The sequence below is a fragment of the Protopterus annectens genome, chromosome 13.part0 (genome assembly GCF_019279795.1).
Source record: "Protopterus annectens isolate FY-2018-M chromosome 13.part0, PAN1.0, whole genome shotgun sequence".
Lineage (NCBI taxonomy): Eukaryota > Metazoa > Chordata > Ceratodontiformes > Protopteridae > Protopterus > Protopterus annectens.
In genome coordinates this window covers 713,626,478-713,645,650 of record NC_056747.1, presented here as the reverse complement: position 1 = coordinate 713,645,650, position 19,173 = coordinate 713,626,478, and the positions used below count along the sequence as shown (strand labels likewise).

Below are 19,173 nucleotides of genomic sequence, written 5' to 3'. Positions count from 1 at the left end.
AAAAAGTACTTTGTTGTTACTCAATTATCTTTAATATGTAATGCAGTCACTGATAAAACTCCTCCCACCTCACATGTAAAATACTCCTGACTACACAGTTCAAAACTGCTTTACAGTATTATGTGCAGTTAACACTGTGATATTTTTTCTACAAATATTGATGAGAATAAAAAACAGTTTTACTTTTTCATTCCTTTGTGTCTTCCTAAGTAGTAATGACAAAGTTTTGCTTGTACTTCACAGTTCATCCTTCTGTTTAACACAGTCAACAAAATTAGTCTTTCTCCGCCTCTTCTTTCAGATCCACATTGGCATAAATCCTGTTTTTTTCCATTTGTTACCAGATGTCGAGTCTGTGTGTATGAAGTGGGATTGATGCTTTATAGTTCATTTAATTACTAATTTCATAATGTTGGTGGTCTTTTTCCTGATCTCCATTTCCCAGCATGAGTCTGTGGGTCAAGTCCAAGATATTTCTGTTTCATCTTGTTGGCTGCTGTGCTTTTTTCCGGTCACTGAAACATTTTCCTTTGTAAAAGTGGGAAAAGTTTCACAGTCTGTTGAGCTTTGTTATTGTCAGACTAATGAAAAGCACACACTCCATATGCTTGCTCACTCACTCTGTTGGCTAAGCTTTTTTTATTTCTTCCATATCCTGTTCTGCATCCAAAAATGTATTAGATCCACCATGAAAAAATATTCTGAAGAAAGCTAGATATACATCAGCTTCAGTCTCACACCTGCCTCTCAACATTCCCTTATTTCTGGGATAAACTTGCTTCTCTTCTGCCTCGTGTACAGTGAATAATCATTTTTTTACAAATACTGGGCTGTCCCCCAGTTTTTTATACTTTTGCCTTCTTCCACAGTTTCATCATGAGCAACTGTTTCTGCTGGTATGATTACATCTCTAGTAATGTATGCCTTGGCTGCTTTCTTATGGTCAGAAATGGAGCATAGTCATGATGTGCCCCCTCAGTTGATAAATCGTGTTGTGGAACACCAGGTTGGTTTCTTATTTGTACTTTCATAAAATTAATGCAGTTTCTTCCTTTCATTTTCTGTGGTTCAGCAGAAAAATCTTAGTTTTTTTCTGTATGCTCTGTCTTCTTGAGGAGCCTCATGCACAAGCTAACTTTTTTTCATTTCAGCCTCTGATTTGTCCAGTTTTATCACTTCTTCTGAATCTCAAGTTAAAGGAAAACTCTGCCTTAGAGAACTCAAAAAAACAAGTTTTTTGTATATTTGTTTTCTTAGCCATTGTAACAGCTCAAAATCACTCCAGGTGCTTTGTTTACAGTTTTAATGGTTTTACCACAAAGTGGCAGCCAGTGGGGCCTGCCAGGGTAATGTGATCTTGTTTTCTTGCTTTCATTCCTTCTAACCAGAATATGTTTAAAATCTTGTTTATATGAGTCCTGCTAGAAATAAGGAACTGATGTTTTCTCATGCCATTAAGATAGAATGGCAGGAGTGTGAAGCACTGTCATCTAACCAACCTTATGTAATAGAACTGCTTCTATGTTTCCTTGAGTGAGCCTCATTTACGATCTCAGAGCTTGTTCTATGTTATAAATAGCTGTTAGTTACTTCCAGCAAAAGAAAGTAGGTAAATAGCAGTCGTTTGTAAAGGGATTTTTCTGTAGATCTAAAAGAATTGACCGACCTTCCCCCACACACACATCCTGAGGTTTGAAAACTCTCACTGCAGTAAATGATCTTTGCTGCATTATGTACAGCTCTTAGTTACTACTGTTGAGGAGAATAGAATGCAATATGTAAGGACTGACTTAGTCAGTGGTTGTCTATTACCATTGATCTCTGCACCAGATATGCATCCATCTCTGGAATGATGTCACATAAAAACCATAAAAGACCTTTTTATAAACATTATCAGTGCACCTAGTTGATAAGGCTGCCACCTGTCTTTTTTTCTGCAGAGCATTTCTGATTCTGGCAGTTTTGTCGTGTCCATGGGGAGTATGAAAATTGCGAATGTGCTAGTAACTTTACAAGAAAAAAAATATTTACTGACTTTTGTCTAAATGTGCAAAATACAACAAAAGCTACCTGTTTGGAACAAAGGTCACTGTAACTAACAAAATCATCCAATGGCAAAAACAAAGTACAGCAACCACCACGACTGTAGAGCACATTTTGATGACAGCAAAATAATAAAATACACCATTACAAGTAATTGGTGAGCACTTTCACAGTTATTCAACTGCTTCATCAGACCATTAATCAAAACAGAAACAGGCTATTTGCTGGTTATTAAAGTGTGCTGTAAAGTTGTGGTGGTTGCTGTACTTTTTTACTTTTTGTCTAAATGCCACATAAATTTTTTGAAATTACATACAAGTCATCTTGCTACACAGAAGTATAAATAACCAGCATTTAAAGCTTAGCATTTCATTACTTTGATGCTGCTTATGTAAATTTATCAGAAAAGGTGACAATTGCCTTTAAATCCCTAAATGATCTAATTCGTAGGAAGCAGCTGAGAAACAGTTTTAAGTTCTCCTCCTCTATACAATAAAGACAACGGAGAATAAAAATAGTCTAACAGCTTTCTGTCTTTTATAGCAGCAGGATTAATTGCCTATCTAGGATCGACAACAGTACCTCACAATGTGAACTACATATTTCTGTGTGCCTGTGGTATGTAATGCAGTCACAGACAAATTCGACTGCAAAGTATGTGATAAATTAAGCTTATAAAAATCTAGTTGGGATTTCCCTTCCTTTGATTCCAAGGCAAGGAAATAAAAGCTTTATAAAGTACAAGCAGGTTTCTGGTACCTACACGATACTGGAACCATATCATAGGAAGAAAAGTGACCCAATGATTGAGTTAAACTGTAGGAGAGGGTGGACTTTTCCTTTAAAGTTTCACCTGTTTGTTCAAGTTTTTTTGTTATTTGACTTTGTAATATTCCTTCACTGCATCACTTTTCTTAAATGTTTATGAGCGCATTTGATTTATTTTTTCCTCTAAATTACTGGAAAACATCTTCTGTACCAAAGCTAAAACCTGAACTGTTTTTTGTTGAATAGCTACAAGATTCTTCCCAGCCAAAGTTTGCCTTCTTTAACAGTTTCTTTCTTATACTTTCTTCATCTTTCTTCTTTGCTGACAACCAGGCAGTGTATTTGTAAGTCTGTAACTGAATTTTACCTAGATCGATATCTTTTACTGTCTTTTTTTCCCCACAGTTTGTTTCCACATTGGGAGAGTTCTAACATCTTGATCAGTGTGCAGCCATCTTACCCACCAACAGTGTTGTTTTCCAAATTATTAACTTTAAAGGAACTGAATAAATTGATTCAAATCATGTTATTTAAAAGATTCCAGGGAGAAGATGGGGTTCTTCCTGGAGTTCTTTTTGAAGACTCCCAATTAAGAACAGTTTAAAATCAGGAACAGAACAGTTGATTTATCCTTTGGAAGATTTACTAATATACCCAGAAGTTAAATCTTCAGTGCGGCAGTTTTCAGGGTGTGCTTAAATAAATGAGGCAGGTAACCTAAAGCTGCCAGTAATTTTGCTTGTGATGGGGAAAGATTCTTAGTCCAACATTAGGCATTTTTGTCTGACATAAAAGAGCATTTATTTCAGTTCTGAAGATATTTTGTAATGGATGATTGCCTAATTTATGCAGATTTGTGAAAAATTATTTGCTGCTAGGTAGACATTTAACCTCCAGACTGTAAGATGAAGGGGATCACAAGGCTGAATGGGGGGACATCTCTTTATTTGTGAAAGACTATCCTGTCTGAGAGTTAAATAAAAATTATTTGGCTTTACTCGACAGAGGCACTGGGAACTAAGGTTGGGTAGCATGATGTCAGGGTAATTCTATAGGCTTGGCTTGTAAAGGCTACATGGGCATTAGCTTAGTACACCTTTGAACTTATGAGAAGTGTGTTATAGAAGGTGAGGGAATCTTGACTGCCTGTCCACAAAAGGAGATCACAAAATTATTTGAGCATTCCCTTTCCTTACTTTCACAAGGATTTTAGGAGCTAGAAGGATAGGTGAGAAAGTGTACAGAAGACCCCCTGTTAAATTCCTACTGGAAACTGCCGTGGGGCCTTGTCATAAAAGAAAGAATCCAATATTCCGAGGAGGGGCAAAGAAAACTCCTGATGGAATTCTGCATGTGCATACCAAGTGATATAAAATCTTTAGAATTCATTTGCCTTTGTAAACCCTGATAAATCTTATGGCTGGAAGTATCTAAATGACTTGTGTGTTTAGCTGTCATGCATGTCCTGCATAGTTAATAGGATCTGCTTCAGTACAGTACCAAAGTAGTATTGTCTAGATTTACTTTCTTGAAAACTACAAAGTTAATGCTTATTGCTTCAGGATGTAACCAGTGATGTAGACATTCAGAAAATTCAATGAAACTGAAGTATAGCATTCATATTTCAGTTTGATGGTGTGATTTATTTGTTTGTTTGATAGTCCGAATCAGGGATTATCCACGTTATCTGTTTGAGATTCGTGACTGGACCCTGTCTGGAAGGTTGATTGGGACAGAGCAAGATGGACATCCTAATGCTCGCCGTAAGCAAATTGTGAAGCTAGAGAAACCATGGGGTGACGTTGTTGTAGAAAGGAATATGCCGCCGCTGAAATTTTATCACGACTTCCATTGTAAGTTCTAAATTTTATTTACTTGTTTAAAAACATATTTTTACACAGTAGTTTTCTTAACATGTATTCTTAATTGTTTTATTGGTGTTATGTTTTGACTAGTTTTGCTTCACTACATTAGATATTTTATGTAGAATTGTTCAATGTGATGCATCTTAGTGAAAATAGTATAAACTTAATGCTGTGTATAGGCAGAAAACTTAAGTAATGCAGTCTTATGGAATGCCTCCATATGTACATAATGAGATTAATAGTTTAAAAATTGCCTTCTTTGTCTTTAGAGATAAACTGAGATTTAAAAAATTATTTGCCTAGTGCCTCCCCCCCAGCAGACAATAAATACATAAAGTATAAAGAAGGCTAAGGAAGAAGAATGGTTGCATTTTCTTAAACTTAGAAAAATCCCATGCTGCCCCCTTTAGGTAAAAAAAAAAAAGTGTGCCTCTTTTGTAAATATGTTTGTGTGTGTGACCATACGTGTCTGTGTGTGTGTGTATATATATATATATATATATGTTTGAATGTTTATATATATCAGATTGTCAGAACCGCAAAAGGTCAAATACCTCTTCATCGACTACTATTTGTTGAACTCTGAATCTGTGAAATGATCATTTACACAAACTGTTTCCCATTGTAAGTAACCCATGAGCCATTATCAGGAATTTGCCCTTTTCTCCACTGTAGTGCAGTCTCAGAGTTGGTATATTTTGTTAGTGGGATGTGAAGGGCACAGCCCCTATCAGGGTGGGTTTAACATGTTGCTGTTTTTATTTCAGTTGGTAGGTTGGCCAGCATGTTATATACCATGGGAAAGATCTTCACGGTAATGATCATTCGATAGATTCACTTTCGACAAATAGAGGTCAATGAAGAGATATTCGACCTTTTGTGGTTTCGATAATGTAATATAGACCCGTGTGTGTGTGTGTGTGTGTGTGTGTGTGTGTGTGTGTGTATATATATATATATATATATATATATATATATATATGTGTATATATATATATATATATATATATATATATATGTGTGTGTGTGTATATAAAATATATATATACTTTGTGCTTTTATTGTTACGTTGTCAAGTCAGTTTCATCTCATTGCAGCTCTGTGTATAGTTGTCTTGAATTGTTCTTTGTTCATTCATATGACTAGTGGCATCTGTTGCTGTAATTATTGTATCATTCCCTGACATTTTGGGTGTTTTCTCTTTTACATTAACCTTTGACCTTGCCTAGTATTGTGCCTCTTTCTAATGATCTTTTTTTATCCATTATTTGTTCAACTTGTGCATGTTAAAATTGTATCATCTGAGTTTACCAATGTTTTTTTTTTTTTTTTTGCTACCGTATGTCCGATTTTTGCATTCTTATGATGTTATTGAAAATTCATAGCTAGACAATTTGAATCCTCATATGTAAAGATACTTTTTGTACTTGAAGAGTCTTGTTTAAATCCTTCATAAGTGTTTTTCCAAGAACAAAATTCACCATTTGATTTCTTGACTGCTTGTTACTGATTATTTATCCAAATATGCTGAAACTGGCCATACTTTCTCTTTCTTATCCACCTATAATAAATGTTTTTATTTTACCAGTGTTTGCGGTCTTTGTTTTCATGTTAAGTTGCAAACTAATTTTGAGACTGTGTTGTTTAATCTTAATAAGGAGATCTTGCAATTGTCTTTAGTTTCACTCGGTAACGTTGTGCCATCAGCATACTGAAAGTCGCTGATAATTCTTCCTTCAGTTTTTTCCCTCAATTTTCTTAATATGGTCCTGCTTCTCTATTTATTCTATGTATAAAATAAATAGGTGTGGGAAAAGTGTGTAGCCTTTTCATACACCTTTACCAGTTCTAAACCACTCTGTTTCTCTTTGTTCTGTTTGAACTGTTCCTGAATGATACTAAGACTGTGTATGAGAACTGTCATGTGTTCTGGTATACTCATGCTGCTTCATGTGCCAAGAGGTTTTTGTGATTTGCACAGACAAAGGCTTGCTATAATCCGTAAAATGCATACATGTATATTTTTAATATTATTTTGCCTTTTCAAAGATCCACCTGAAATACAGTACTAATTACACAGAGTTTGGGTCCCAAATATGGTTCAAACCAAATAGCAAAAAAGGTCCATATGGGTCCAAACCGTAGAGACCATGGTAAAATGAGGTATTAGGGTGGGGGAAGGGAGTACAGGCCCCCTTTGATAAGGGCATCATAAGTGATATGCAACATAAGGCTTTTCATAAACTGTGTGTTTAAAAGAACAACTAGACTGTCCTCTTATGCTGCATTGACAAGCTCCAAAAAAGTGTAAAACATGTCATGTCTATAACTAGTGGAGTCGGGCTTTGTTGGCATGAATACGTTAATAAAGATGGATGAAATAGGCAAAAAATGGCTTTTGAGGGTACTCCTAGCAGTATGGATAGAGAGATATATCCCAGATGATTGGAGAATAAGCATACTGGTGCCAGTGTTCAAGACCAAAGAGGACATTCACAACTGTGGGCAATGTATCAAACTTCTACACACTGCATTAAAGTTCTGGCGAGCACGATTGATAAATAAATGCACAGAATAGTGGAAAGTAAGATAGGAAATGAGCAGTTCAGATTCAGATGAGGATGCAGTGAAAGGACCCAATGTTTACAGTGAGACAGATACTTGATAAGAAGTTAGAAATGAGGAAAGAGTCCAACTGGGCATTCCTAGACTTGAAGAAAGCATATGACAAGGTCCCAAGAAAGCTAATTTGGGCAGACCTTCAGTGGTTCAGAATCACAGAAACACTGCCAGAATTAGTACAAACTATGTACAGGGACCCAGTAACTCAAGTACGAACAGTGTTCAGTCTTGCAAAGGGTTTTCTGGTGGTTTTGGGTGTGCATCAGGGTTCAGCCGTGAACCCATGGCTGTTCATACTGGTGGTGGACTACATTAGCAGATGACAGACTAAAAACTGTTTAATTTTGCTTGTTTATAAGCCTCACATTTGTGCGGATTTTGGCTTAATTAACCGGAGCTGCTCTGCGTTTGGTGTCCTTTGGTGAGGTTTAGTGTGTTTCTGCTTGAATCCAAGCTATCCAAAGCTAAGAACAAGAAATAAACTTAATCTGCATTTTTCAACTGAATTTTGCTGTTTTATTAAATTAATTTTATTCCTTTTTGACTGTTTTACTGTATGCTCCTGCTTTATTATCTGCACTTGTTTTGCACTGAAATACTGCATAGATAGCATAGACTAGATCCAGACTTGTAGAATCTAGCTTGATTTTCCTACACTTGAACTCAAATCCAGCCATGTTACATTAAGAAGGGATCCCCTGCACTCTTGTGGCAGAAGAGTTTGGCTATAGCCTTGTCTGATCTGGGGATTGCTGGAGGAAGGATCATTGCATGATTTCCTATTGCAGATTAGTTTAAAACTGTTTAATTATGCCTGTATAGAATTCTAGCATTTGCGCATAGGTGCACACTGCACAACAGTGGTTAGCGGTGCCCTTTATAGATGCAAACAACTAAAAACACTTTTTGCCCCCTAGACATCAGTCAGTGAAACCCTCCCAGGCTTCCATGCTGCTCTGCAGGCAACTCAGTTGCACACTTATGCACTGCAGGCAACTTAGCTGAGCAGTGTTGCCACACTTTACATCCCTGATTCTCTATAGAATAAGTCTCCTTGTTAACCCCCAGAGCAAAAGCTGATCTATAGAATAAATCCCCCTGTTAATCCCAGCTGATCTAACTTGCCCTAAGGATTACCTGCTACTATGGACAGTCAGTTTCCGAACGTTTCTCCAGACAGTGTGATTGACGTGGGCATCCTGAGGCAATGTAGCAGTTACCTCATGTGTACTGACAGCCACTTGCTGCTAAAGCAAACAAATAGTGTGTGAGAAATGTAACTGTACCTTGAAACTAGAATCAGTCCTGTCACGTGACAGTAAACAAGACATCAAACAGGTAGTCAGCACACACACCTCTCCTGTCACTCAAGATAAGGTAAATATACACAAGCTCACATATGCAGAGATACTCACTAAGATCCTACCAAAATAACAGAAACCTCGCAAGAGCAAACAACCCCACACATACTGGTACACAAATAGAATCCACCACTACACATAATGCACACATCAGTGTCTCAACAATTAAGCCCCTAGGACAAACCATCTCAAAACCTAATGTCCTGGTCATAGGCGACTCGGTAATGAGATACAGATGCCCCCCTCACCAGGTTGAACAAGTAGGTCATGGTCAGCTGCCTGTCAGGATCTGTTAAGTCACACATGCACTCAAGTGACTGAGCAACAATTGCTGTCATGATTCTGTCATAGTACATGTTGGAGTGAATGAATTGAGACATATTGCGCAGAAACCTTTCGCGATTGTTGCCAAATATAAACTCTTCCACACTCCAAAATTTTGAAAAATATCATTTGGCTCAAAAAAGCAACTTTACTAGAAACAAGGAACAATGTGTAAAAACCAAAAATGAACTAGCACCTTGGCATATTCCTTCAAGGTTCAAAAGTTTTAAACACAGTGCACTTAAATAGTTTATCAATTAGAATATGACTAATTAGAATGTACCAGAATGCATATGAATTTAAATGAAAACATAAAGCAAAAATAATTCCATTGAAACAAATAAATTTATAGAATAACAGCAGTAATAATAAAAATACACATATCCTATCCTCTATGAAAAGAGGTTCCAAAATACTTCCAAAGCTGTTATATTAAATATTTCAAAAGTAATTCAGTATTAAGCCCCTTTGTTTGCAAAGTATCATAGGTGAAAATAAACCAAGCCTTCATCTGTGATAACATATCAGAAGGATCTAAACATAAATCAGAACATGTCAACACCTACATTATGAAGAACCTCAGTAATCCGAATCTCTATTATATTTGAAAAAATGTGACACTACAGGGCTCACAGAATTATTTTTGACATCTCAGATGTGTTCACATATCCTCATCCTAAGCTGACATATGGTTTTACCAATGTAAAACTTATTACAGGGGCAAAGTAACCTATAAATTAGCATTTTTTGATAATAGTTAAATACTCCTGGAACTTTGAAGTAGTTCCCTGATGCATGTAACTACTAAGTAGTGCATCCCTTACACTGAGACTCCAAAACCTCACTACCTGTATGTGTGTGTACAACTCTACTTGCTATGCTAGGTGAATTTCTATACGAAATGTTCAATTTCAAATTCTTATGCATCACATCCAATGTAATATACCAGTGTTCCCTCAAGATAGGTGATACACCTTCAACAAATGGAGCACAACACATCACAAAATATATATCCTCCCATTCCTCGTTCTAATTCCCAAACACCTTTTCACCATGTTTATATTTCTGAGTAAATTGGTTATCTCCATCTACAACATTCTACCATGCAATAATGAAAAAATTGTAATTATGATCCCTAGATAATAATCTATCAAACAATATCCACAGCTACTGTCTGGAAATTAATCTCATCCGAACATAGAGTTTTCGCACTATAGAATTCACCATAGAGGAGAAATCTTATCAAGCGGCCAGGGTGTGCACTAGATGCATGCAAAAAAGAATTCACAAAAGTTTATTTTCTATGTAACATGGAATGTATTGTATCATTAACAGTATACAACTTAATCTCTGGAATAAGCTCCCACTTCACATGAAGTAGAACTCCTCAATGACCCTACTTAAGCACAACCTTGACAATTGGATGGGTGACTGTAAATTCCCCTTGGGGGGCAGCTATGACCTTCACGGACAGGGGCAGTCAGTGCCGATCATAGATTCGCTCTAACAATGACCATCTAACTATGGTTAATTAGGGTACACAGATTTTTTACATGGCTAGGCTTGTAAAGGTCCTGGGGCCACTAGCTTAGTCACCTCCTATAAACCTGTTAGCAGTCTGCACTCCCCTCCTATTGAACACTGTGGCAGATTCTCAAAGAAGGTCTAGGACAGAAGCTCTTGAAAGGATATTAAACAGAGAGCCCTTCCTTTAGCTAATCCATCAGTTTGGAGTTCCTCAAATAGACCCATTTGTATTAACACAAAAAAGGCAACTGAGTCTTTTCTCCTCTAGAACTCCTTGCAAACCAGCATTGACAAAAGCTGTCTTCTCAGTAACCTGGAAGGGGAAGATGTTCATCATGTTTCACTGTTGCAGTCATTACTCTTGGGTTATCCTGCTGGCAGGCTACCCTCAGTCGGCCAGAATTCCAAAGTCTAGGTCCGGCGTCGGTTGCTGTCGCCTCCTCCCTGACATCAATGCGCCAGGGGTATAAAAGATGCAGCCGACGACATTTTCTTCAGTCTTTCTTGCCGCGCGGTGCCCAAAGCAAAAGCAGTTCGCAAGTGCCGGTTGGCTGATTCCTGAGATTTTCATATCCGAATTTCAGAACCGAAGTCTTCATTAAAGCTAACCACCCCGTTGGGGAAACTTTTTTCTTGCTCCAGACCGATGTCAGAAAAAGTTAACAATTGTATTTCTTGTGGGAAGCAAATACCTCATAAGGATTTTCACTCTTACTGTATTCCTTGCCCTAGGCCCTGATCACAACATTGCTAGCTGTCGGTTTTGTGGTAGATTTAATCAACGCACTATTAAACATCTGTTCGATTTTGCTTTTCATTACTTTGGCAAAAGATTTAATTATATAATGCCGTCGGAACAGCCGATGACCGGAGTTTACAAAAAACACAAGGACAAGGAAAAGGATAGGCATCCGAGGTCCAAAACCGATGACGAGGCCTCTGCCAGGCCAGTCGCCGGTTCTCTGTGAGGTGCTTTCGCAGCCCCTGACGCCCGCTACCTCAGAGCCACAGACCGCTTCCGACTCCCACGTGGAGCCGACTGGGCCTCTAGATACTCAAGGTACTGGACACTCGGAAATCATTTCCTCGGATGGGTCCGGAGCCGCTGAGCAGGCACCGGCATCTGAGGGTGTCTTCAGACCTACACAACTATATATTAAGCCATCTACAGCTTAAAAGACAAAGACTAAAGCAGTTCTAAAGACAAAGAAACAAGTACAGCATTCTCCTACTCAGTCTTCAATGCCTAAAAAACAGATGCTCAAAATGGCCAAAGACCTAATTACCTTGATCAGCGGCTCCTATCCACCTCCTGATAAGAGGCCTAGGCAAGACACAGAGTATGATTCTTCTGATCAGGTTTCTATTTCCTCTGATTCCTCTTCTGAACAGGATTACTCCATGCTTCCCTATGAGGATTCTGATGCTGAAGAATCCCTTCCTTCAGCCTCTCCTCCTGAGGATTATTCTTTTGGGGAACCCTCCATACCATGAGGAAGCATTTCCACTGGGAGAGCCAAGATTATTCTGAATCTAAGAAAAGGCTCAGAGACTTTCTGCTACTTCCTCAGCACAGACCCCTTGCTATTCCACCTGTTCTAGACATTGTAGATGATGTACTTTGAGTCCGGCCTGTCCGCTGACTCTCTACCCCCTTCCCCTCCTAAGCCAGACAGATACTACAGGGTCCCGGATTCTCATAAATTTCTATATAAAAACTCTGCTGCTGACCCAGAAACTATATCCCAGGGTCCCAAAGGGGTTAAAGCTTCCACTGCAAAAAACCCTGTTCCCTCTGATAGGGATTCTAGGGCCCTAGACAGATGGGGGAAAAAAGTCTACACTTCTGCTACCTTGGCTGTAAGGGCTTTAAATTGCCAGTTTCATATGTTTAAATACCAGCAATATTTAATGTCACTGCTTAAACAGAAATTGTTGACAAATACTGAATGTTCAGAGAACAAGGAATTGCAGGATTTATTGCATGCAGCTGAACAAGTAGAAAAGCATACTTTGCAATGTGGTTATGATTCACTGGAGGCCTCTTGCAGGGCCGCTGTTACAGGTTCTGTTATTAGAAGGCATACTTGGTTAAAGGAACAGAATCTGCCTGATCATGTTAATGCAAAATTATTAGCTGCACAATTGCAGCATGATACTTTGTTTGGTACTAAAGCAGAAGAGGTGTTGAAAAAAATGGAGGATAAAGCAAAATCCATGCAGACAGTCAAGGATTTCTTACAGGTACAGCCACCCAGGTTTAGCAGGAACTGGCCTTCTAAAAATTGGGCTTTCCAGTGTCAGACAGACCACAAAGAGGCAGATACAGGCGTCCCAGAGGCAGATCTCAGCCCCAAGGCTCTTAAAGGCCTAAACAATGGGGTGCTCCTACCTCCAAAAGCGGAGAAGACAAATCACAACCTTACAGGAAACAGTCCCAATGACTTTCCTCTGCCAGATCCAAGCACTTTTCTTTTGGCAGCCCCCTTAGGGGGAAAACTAGCACTTTTTTCATCAAATTGGCAAATGGTTACCCAAGACAAATGGGTCCTGAACATAGTGTCCCAAGGCTACAGGTTCCATTTTCACACTCTACCAAGGTCAAAAGGTATGCCAGACCTTCCACACATTCAATGGGCAGATGCACAAAAACAAATTACAGCCCTCATGGACATGAGGGCCATTCAGCAAGTACCACAACAAGAGCACGGCCAAGGATTTTACTCCAGACTTTTCCTAGTACCCAGAAAGGACAAAACCTGGAGACCAATACTGGACCTGTCTATATTAAATACGTTTCTGGAAGTTCCAAAATTCAAGATGTTGACTCTACAGCAGCTACTGCCCATGCTGGGCAAGAAGGCTTGGCTCGTAACTTTGGACCTAAAAGAGGCGTACCTGCATGCCCCAATCAGACAGTCTTGCAGAAGATACCTCAGATTCATAGCTGGCTCGATGCATTGCCAATTGTCTGCACTGCCCTTTGGCTTATCTACTCGCCCAGGGTCTTCACAAAATGCCTGGCACCAGTAATTGCGTTTTGCAGACAAAGAGGAATTCAGATATATCCCTACTTGGACGACTGCCTAATTCAAGCAGAGAACAAAGACATTCTTCTAAAGCATCTGGCGTTTGTAAAAAATTACTAATTGGCCTAGGGTACACAGTAAACGAAAATAAATCAAAACTAGTGCCCAGATGGCTTATCTCACGCCAGACAAACAAAGGCAACTGACTACTTACTTCAAGAAATTGGCAACAAAAACTCACTTACCTGCAAGGAAAATCCTGCAGGCCTTGGGTTTCATGGCATCCTGCATTCTACTAATTCCATATGCCAGACTACATATGAGGAAACTGCAATGGTATCTAAAAAGTGTTTGGACTCAGCATTGCCACAGCCTGGAGACAGTAATTGCACTCATTCCCTGCCTGCAGCAGGAGTTTCGATGGTGGGCAGAAACCTGTCACCACAACAAAGGTCTGCCATTCAGTCTACCCACAGCCAGACAGACACTGACAACAGATGCATCAGATTATGCCTGGGGGGCCCATATGGCAGGAAAATGTATTTAGGGCACATGGCCTGCAAACCAGATGTATCTTCACATCAATCAAAAAGAGATGCTAGCTGTTCAAAATGCCCTGACAGCTTTCAAGGACCTGCTTCATCCAGGACAGATACTGATAAAGACAGACAACACTATGGTCGTCTGGTACATAAGCAAGCAGGGAGGCACGCATTCCTACCCCCTCTGCAGACAAGCAATGACCTTATGGGACACAGCATTGGCTTTTCAAGTTCACCTGCAAGCACAATTCCTGCCAGGAAAAACAAATACTCTGGCAGACAAACTAAGCAGAAACCTCATGGATCCCCACAAATGGAAACTAGATCCACAAGTCTTCAGCATGATAATAAGGAAATGGGGATGCCCAGACATAGATCTATTTGCCTCCACTCACAACTGCCAGTTGCAGAGATTTTGCACAAGGATTTATCACAAGCAAGCATGGAAAGTGGACGCCCTATCCTTTAGCTGGAAAAATCTAACAGTATATGCCTTTCCTCCACTGCCTCTCCTTCCCAGGGTACTCCTAAAGGTCAGACAAGAGAAGCCAAAAATGATACTGATTGCACCAGACTGGCCATGCCAGCACTGGTACCCAGTCCTAAAGAGCTTGTTTCAAGGTCCAGCATGGATATTACCTCAAACTTCTCACTTGCTGACCCAACAAAACAATAAGATCCTGCACAGCCAACTCAGGACCTTAAATCTGACAGCATGGCGGATAATGTAGCCATTCATACCACTCCTCTTTCAAAAGCTGTTATGGATGTTATTTTGGAGGCCAGGAGGCCCAGTACCAGAAAATCTTATGCAGAAAAATGGAAGAGATTCTGTGCTTGGAACCAGGAACAAGGCATTGACATGTGTGTACCAAATTTACCTCAGATTTTACAATACCTAACTGAGATGCTGAACAAAGGCCTTTCTTTCTCATCAGTTAAGATTCATGCCTCTGCCATTTCAGCCCATTACAATACAGAACCACCTATCTTTTCTCATCCTTTAATAAGGCAGTACCTCAGAAGGGCCAAAAACATTAGGCCTCCAAGGAGAGCACCAATTTCGGCCTGGGACCTCAGTTATGTTTTGGAAAAACTCACACTGCCTCCTTTCAAGCCAGCATCAACAGCAGATAAAAAATTCTTATCCTGGAAAACAGCTCTGCTCCAAGCAATAACCTCTGCAAGGCGAGTCTTGAAGTTACAAGCACTCATGGCTGTGGAATCTTTTATCATTTTTCATCCAGACAGGGTTTCTCTGAGGACAAACCCTACAGTTATGCCTAAGATGGTGTCCAGTGTGGCCCTCAACCAAACCATTCACTTGCCTACCTTTTATCCAAATCCACAGAACAAGGGTGAGGAAATTCTGTGTTCTTTGGACATACACAGGTAGTTACGCTTCTACTTGGACAGAACTAAAGCTTTCAGAAAGACTGAGCAACTTTTAGTGTCATATGCTGCAGGATCACAAGGAAAGGCTATCTCAAAACAGACTATTTCTAAATGGATAGGCCATTGTATCCATTTCTGCTATTTTCAAAATGGCAAATCAGTGCCTAAGGGCATTAGGCCTCATTCCACTAGAGCAGCAGCAACTTCAGCAGCATTCCTCAGAGGAGTACCAACCAAAGATATCTTAGAGGCTGCAACTTGGAGTTCAATGCACACTTTTACAAAGCACTACCATTTACCTCTTTAAGTCCAGAGCAGGCTTTGCCACTGCAGTTCTGCAGGGCCTCATAGCCTCTCCTAATCCTATTTAGCCCAGCCACCCATCCTCAGCTTTGGGATTCAACCCAAGAGTAATGACTGCATCAGTGAAACACGATGAACATAGTACAGTTGTGTACCTACCATAAATGTAGATGTTCAAGTGTATTCACTGTTGCAGTCCAGGTTACCCACCCACCATCCCCCTTCTCTTTGCTGGGACTTATCTGCACTTCTCTATCCTATACAACCTATTTGGTGTATTTGATTGTAGATGAAGGAAATGTTATTTTTGTGCATGCATTTTTATTGGCATATTTTTCAGCCTACCAATTTGGGGGCACCTGACAGCTGGGGCAAGAAAAACTGAAGAAAATGGCGTCGGCTGCATCTTTTATACCCCTGGCGCACTGACGTCAGGGAGAAGGCAACAGCAATTGACGCCGGACCTATACTTTGGAATTCTGGCCAACTGAGGGTAGCCTGCCAGCAGGGTAACCCAAGAGTAATGACTGCAACAGTTAATACACTCGAACATCTACATTTATGGTAGGTACACAACTGTACTTTTCTGTATGACTTTACTCTCATTCTTAAAGTTCCACATAAGAAAAGAAGGGGCAGTCTGATTATATTGGTACTTGACCCACTTTTGGACAAGAGAGCATTGAATCTGATGTTGTTTTTTTCCATCTGGTTCAACCTATGATTCATTGGCTGTGACTCAGAAATGAGACTGGCCATATCTCAAAGATTTAAGCCCCCCCCCCCCCTCCGAGTTCCTCGTCCTCTACCCATAATAACTTGCCCTACTAAGAGTACCTTTGAACTTGTTCACCACCTTTCTGCACAACCTTTCTGCACAACAGCTTGGTCTTGACTTCCACTGGGTTGTATCTTTTTTTGAGTGCTTTTAGCTAAATCTTGTTTTCTCTCTCATCTACAGTAGTGTTTATCAGTCATTGGTAGTGATTTTTGCTGTGCTTTTTTGTTAGTAAAGGGTTAAGTTGTGTAGATATGGTAAGTTAGGTTTAGGTAGTATGTTTTTCACTTGCTGGTTTTCCCGTCTTGTGTACATTAGGCTTTGTCATTACTATGGGTTTTTCATAATTGGTAGGATAGTGTGTGTTGTTTTGTAGTGTTGTATTTTATGTAGATTTTTAGTGTGGTGTGGATAAGGGCTTCAAGAAGTGTGTGGTGTGTGGCTTACTTGCTTTTTAAAGTTGAAGGCATTACATAGAAGATGAAATATGGGTATTAAAATGTATTTTATGATATTTTTAAGTGTGTAATTAGGGATATTTTGGTTAACATTTGAAGTATTTTAAGGGTAGATATAGAATTGTTTGTTTATATGCCTAGATTACAGTGCCCATATTTGCATTTAGTTATTTATTTATTAATTAATGCACATTTTACATTCTAAAACGTTTCTTAAATTAATTTTTAATGAACATGACTTTAATTTTGACTGTTGATATATTAGTTGAATTATATTTATTTTGTTAGCACTGTATAGTATATTTTAAATGAGAAGGATTGTGGTTTTAAATGTTCAGATATTTAATAATAATTATGAGTACTATTTTTGATTGGCTAAAGGTTTCTGGGGTGTGCTACTTAAACTGTTCCTTTACTGACTGTCCTTATCATGATAAAGTCTCTGAATACAGAGATGAAAGCGCTTGATGTTTTTTTATTGATTCTGTTACAAATACAGTATTAAAAGCTGATTTTTATTTATTTCATTTCATTTTGGCTCGTGTCCTGGTTGCTGATTATTTTGATTTAGTTTGTTGGACCTTTTACTTCGTGTGTTAGCTTGGATATGGCTTCAGAGTACCAGGAGCCGGGGTCACAGCAACTACTGTTTTCACAGTCATTTGGACAGTCCGTTGAGAGCATTTTAGCTCAGTTGGAATGTATGTCTCAAAGGTTTGGATTGTATTGAGCATGCCCAGGTGATATCAGCTCTGAATGGAGGACGTAACCAGGATGTTTTGGCATCTAGAGTGAACAGGGCAAGTGGTGAGAGTCCTGTTTTGCAACTTCTCAATGATACGGACATTGAAATGGGGCAGGGAAGTCGGAGAACACAAAATGATGTGAATTCTAGTAACCAGCGGGTTGTGAGTGGTTTGAATGGTAATCAGTGGTTTACAAGTGAGGCAAATACGCTGATACAAGACTGGACCTGGTGGTTTTAGAATGAACCAAAATCGCTCTATAAGAATGGATGAATGGCTGGAGCACAACTCAGCCTTTTTTATGGATGAAACTGTAAGTGTTTCTACTTATGCAAATAATTTACAGAAGTAAAATAATCTTTTATTAAAAATTTAAAAAGTACAATTGGCTAATACCTATTTTAAAGAATGCCTGAGACTGAAGCTTGTGCCGAAGGGGTTGCGTATGTGGCACTTCACCACTGGTCTGGTAGAAATTCTGTTTTTCAGAAGGAACTAATTTTAATATTTTGACAGACATGGCTCAGAATATATGGAGCTTGTGGTCAAGCATAATGAAATTTTGTTAGCAGAACTGATGAAAGAATCAACTGACCTTGATACAAACATTGTTCAAGATGTGGCACATGAAGAAAATTTATTTGATTAGAATCGTATTTTTAAAAGTATTGAGCAGGAAATTGCCTAAGTAAAAAAACAGGAATATAAAATAAATTGAGAGGGATAGGGCCCAATATAATGCTAATAAGGCCTACCCTCAGCTTCCTAGGTCTCAAACATGGAATAGTGATTTAAACTCTAATTCTACATATGTAAATGCCAGTAGTCAAGAATCTTTTTTAGATCAAGAGAATTTTCCTCCATTGAGGAGGTCTGAGAGACTGAGGGACAGATAAAATCGGGATGTTCACGGTCAAGGGACACATCCTATGAACAGAGGTCAAGGACGCCAACCAAGCAAGTTATCGGAGGGGGGAGGCATCGGGGCTGGAATTAATGGTACAAGGACATGTTTGTGATAAATGTTAGGGTGATTTTAATGTGTTCAATTTTTCTTCCTTACAAATTGATGTAAACGATTGTGATTTATTAGCTAAAGGTCTGACGTTTGTGCCTATTAAAAATTGTGATATAGCTCACACACAGGTTGACCTAAGACATTTTATGAGGAAATTGAATTTAAACATTTTATTTAAATCTGTTGAACACGTGAGCAACCCCTTACATATTTCTAGTGCCTATAACCTGCCCGTACATCCCTCCTTATTGACTTTTGAGAGGTTATGAAATCTTCCTTGGAATGTTCTGAATACTAACCTCAGTAAGGGTGAGTTGGATGGCTTGGTTAAATTGAGGATGAATAAGGATGTGAGGGTCATTAAACCAGATAAAGGTGGGGTTGTGATTATAAA

The 19,173-nt window shown here is 39.0% G+C and overlaps 1 protein-coding gene across 1 annotated transcript in view; it reads left to right on the top strand.

Moving 5' to 3' along the window:
• Positions 1 to 19,173, top strand: part of KIAA0100 (KIAA0100 ortholog) — a 2,229,983-nt gene that overhangs the window by 1,136,153 nt on the left and 1,074,657 nt on the right. The window contains exon 17 of the mRNA XM_044054400.1: positions 4,473 to 4,664. Coding sequence (XP_043910335.1) covers positions 4,473 to 4,664 — 192 coding nt within the window. The remainder of the gene's footprint in view (positions 1 to 4,472; positions 4,665 to 19,173) is intronic.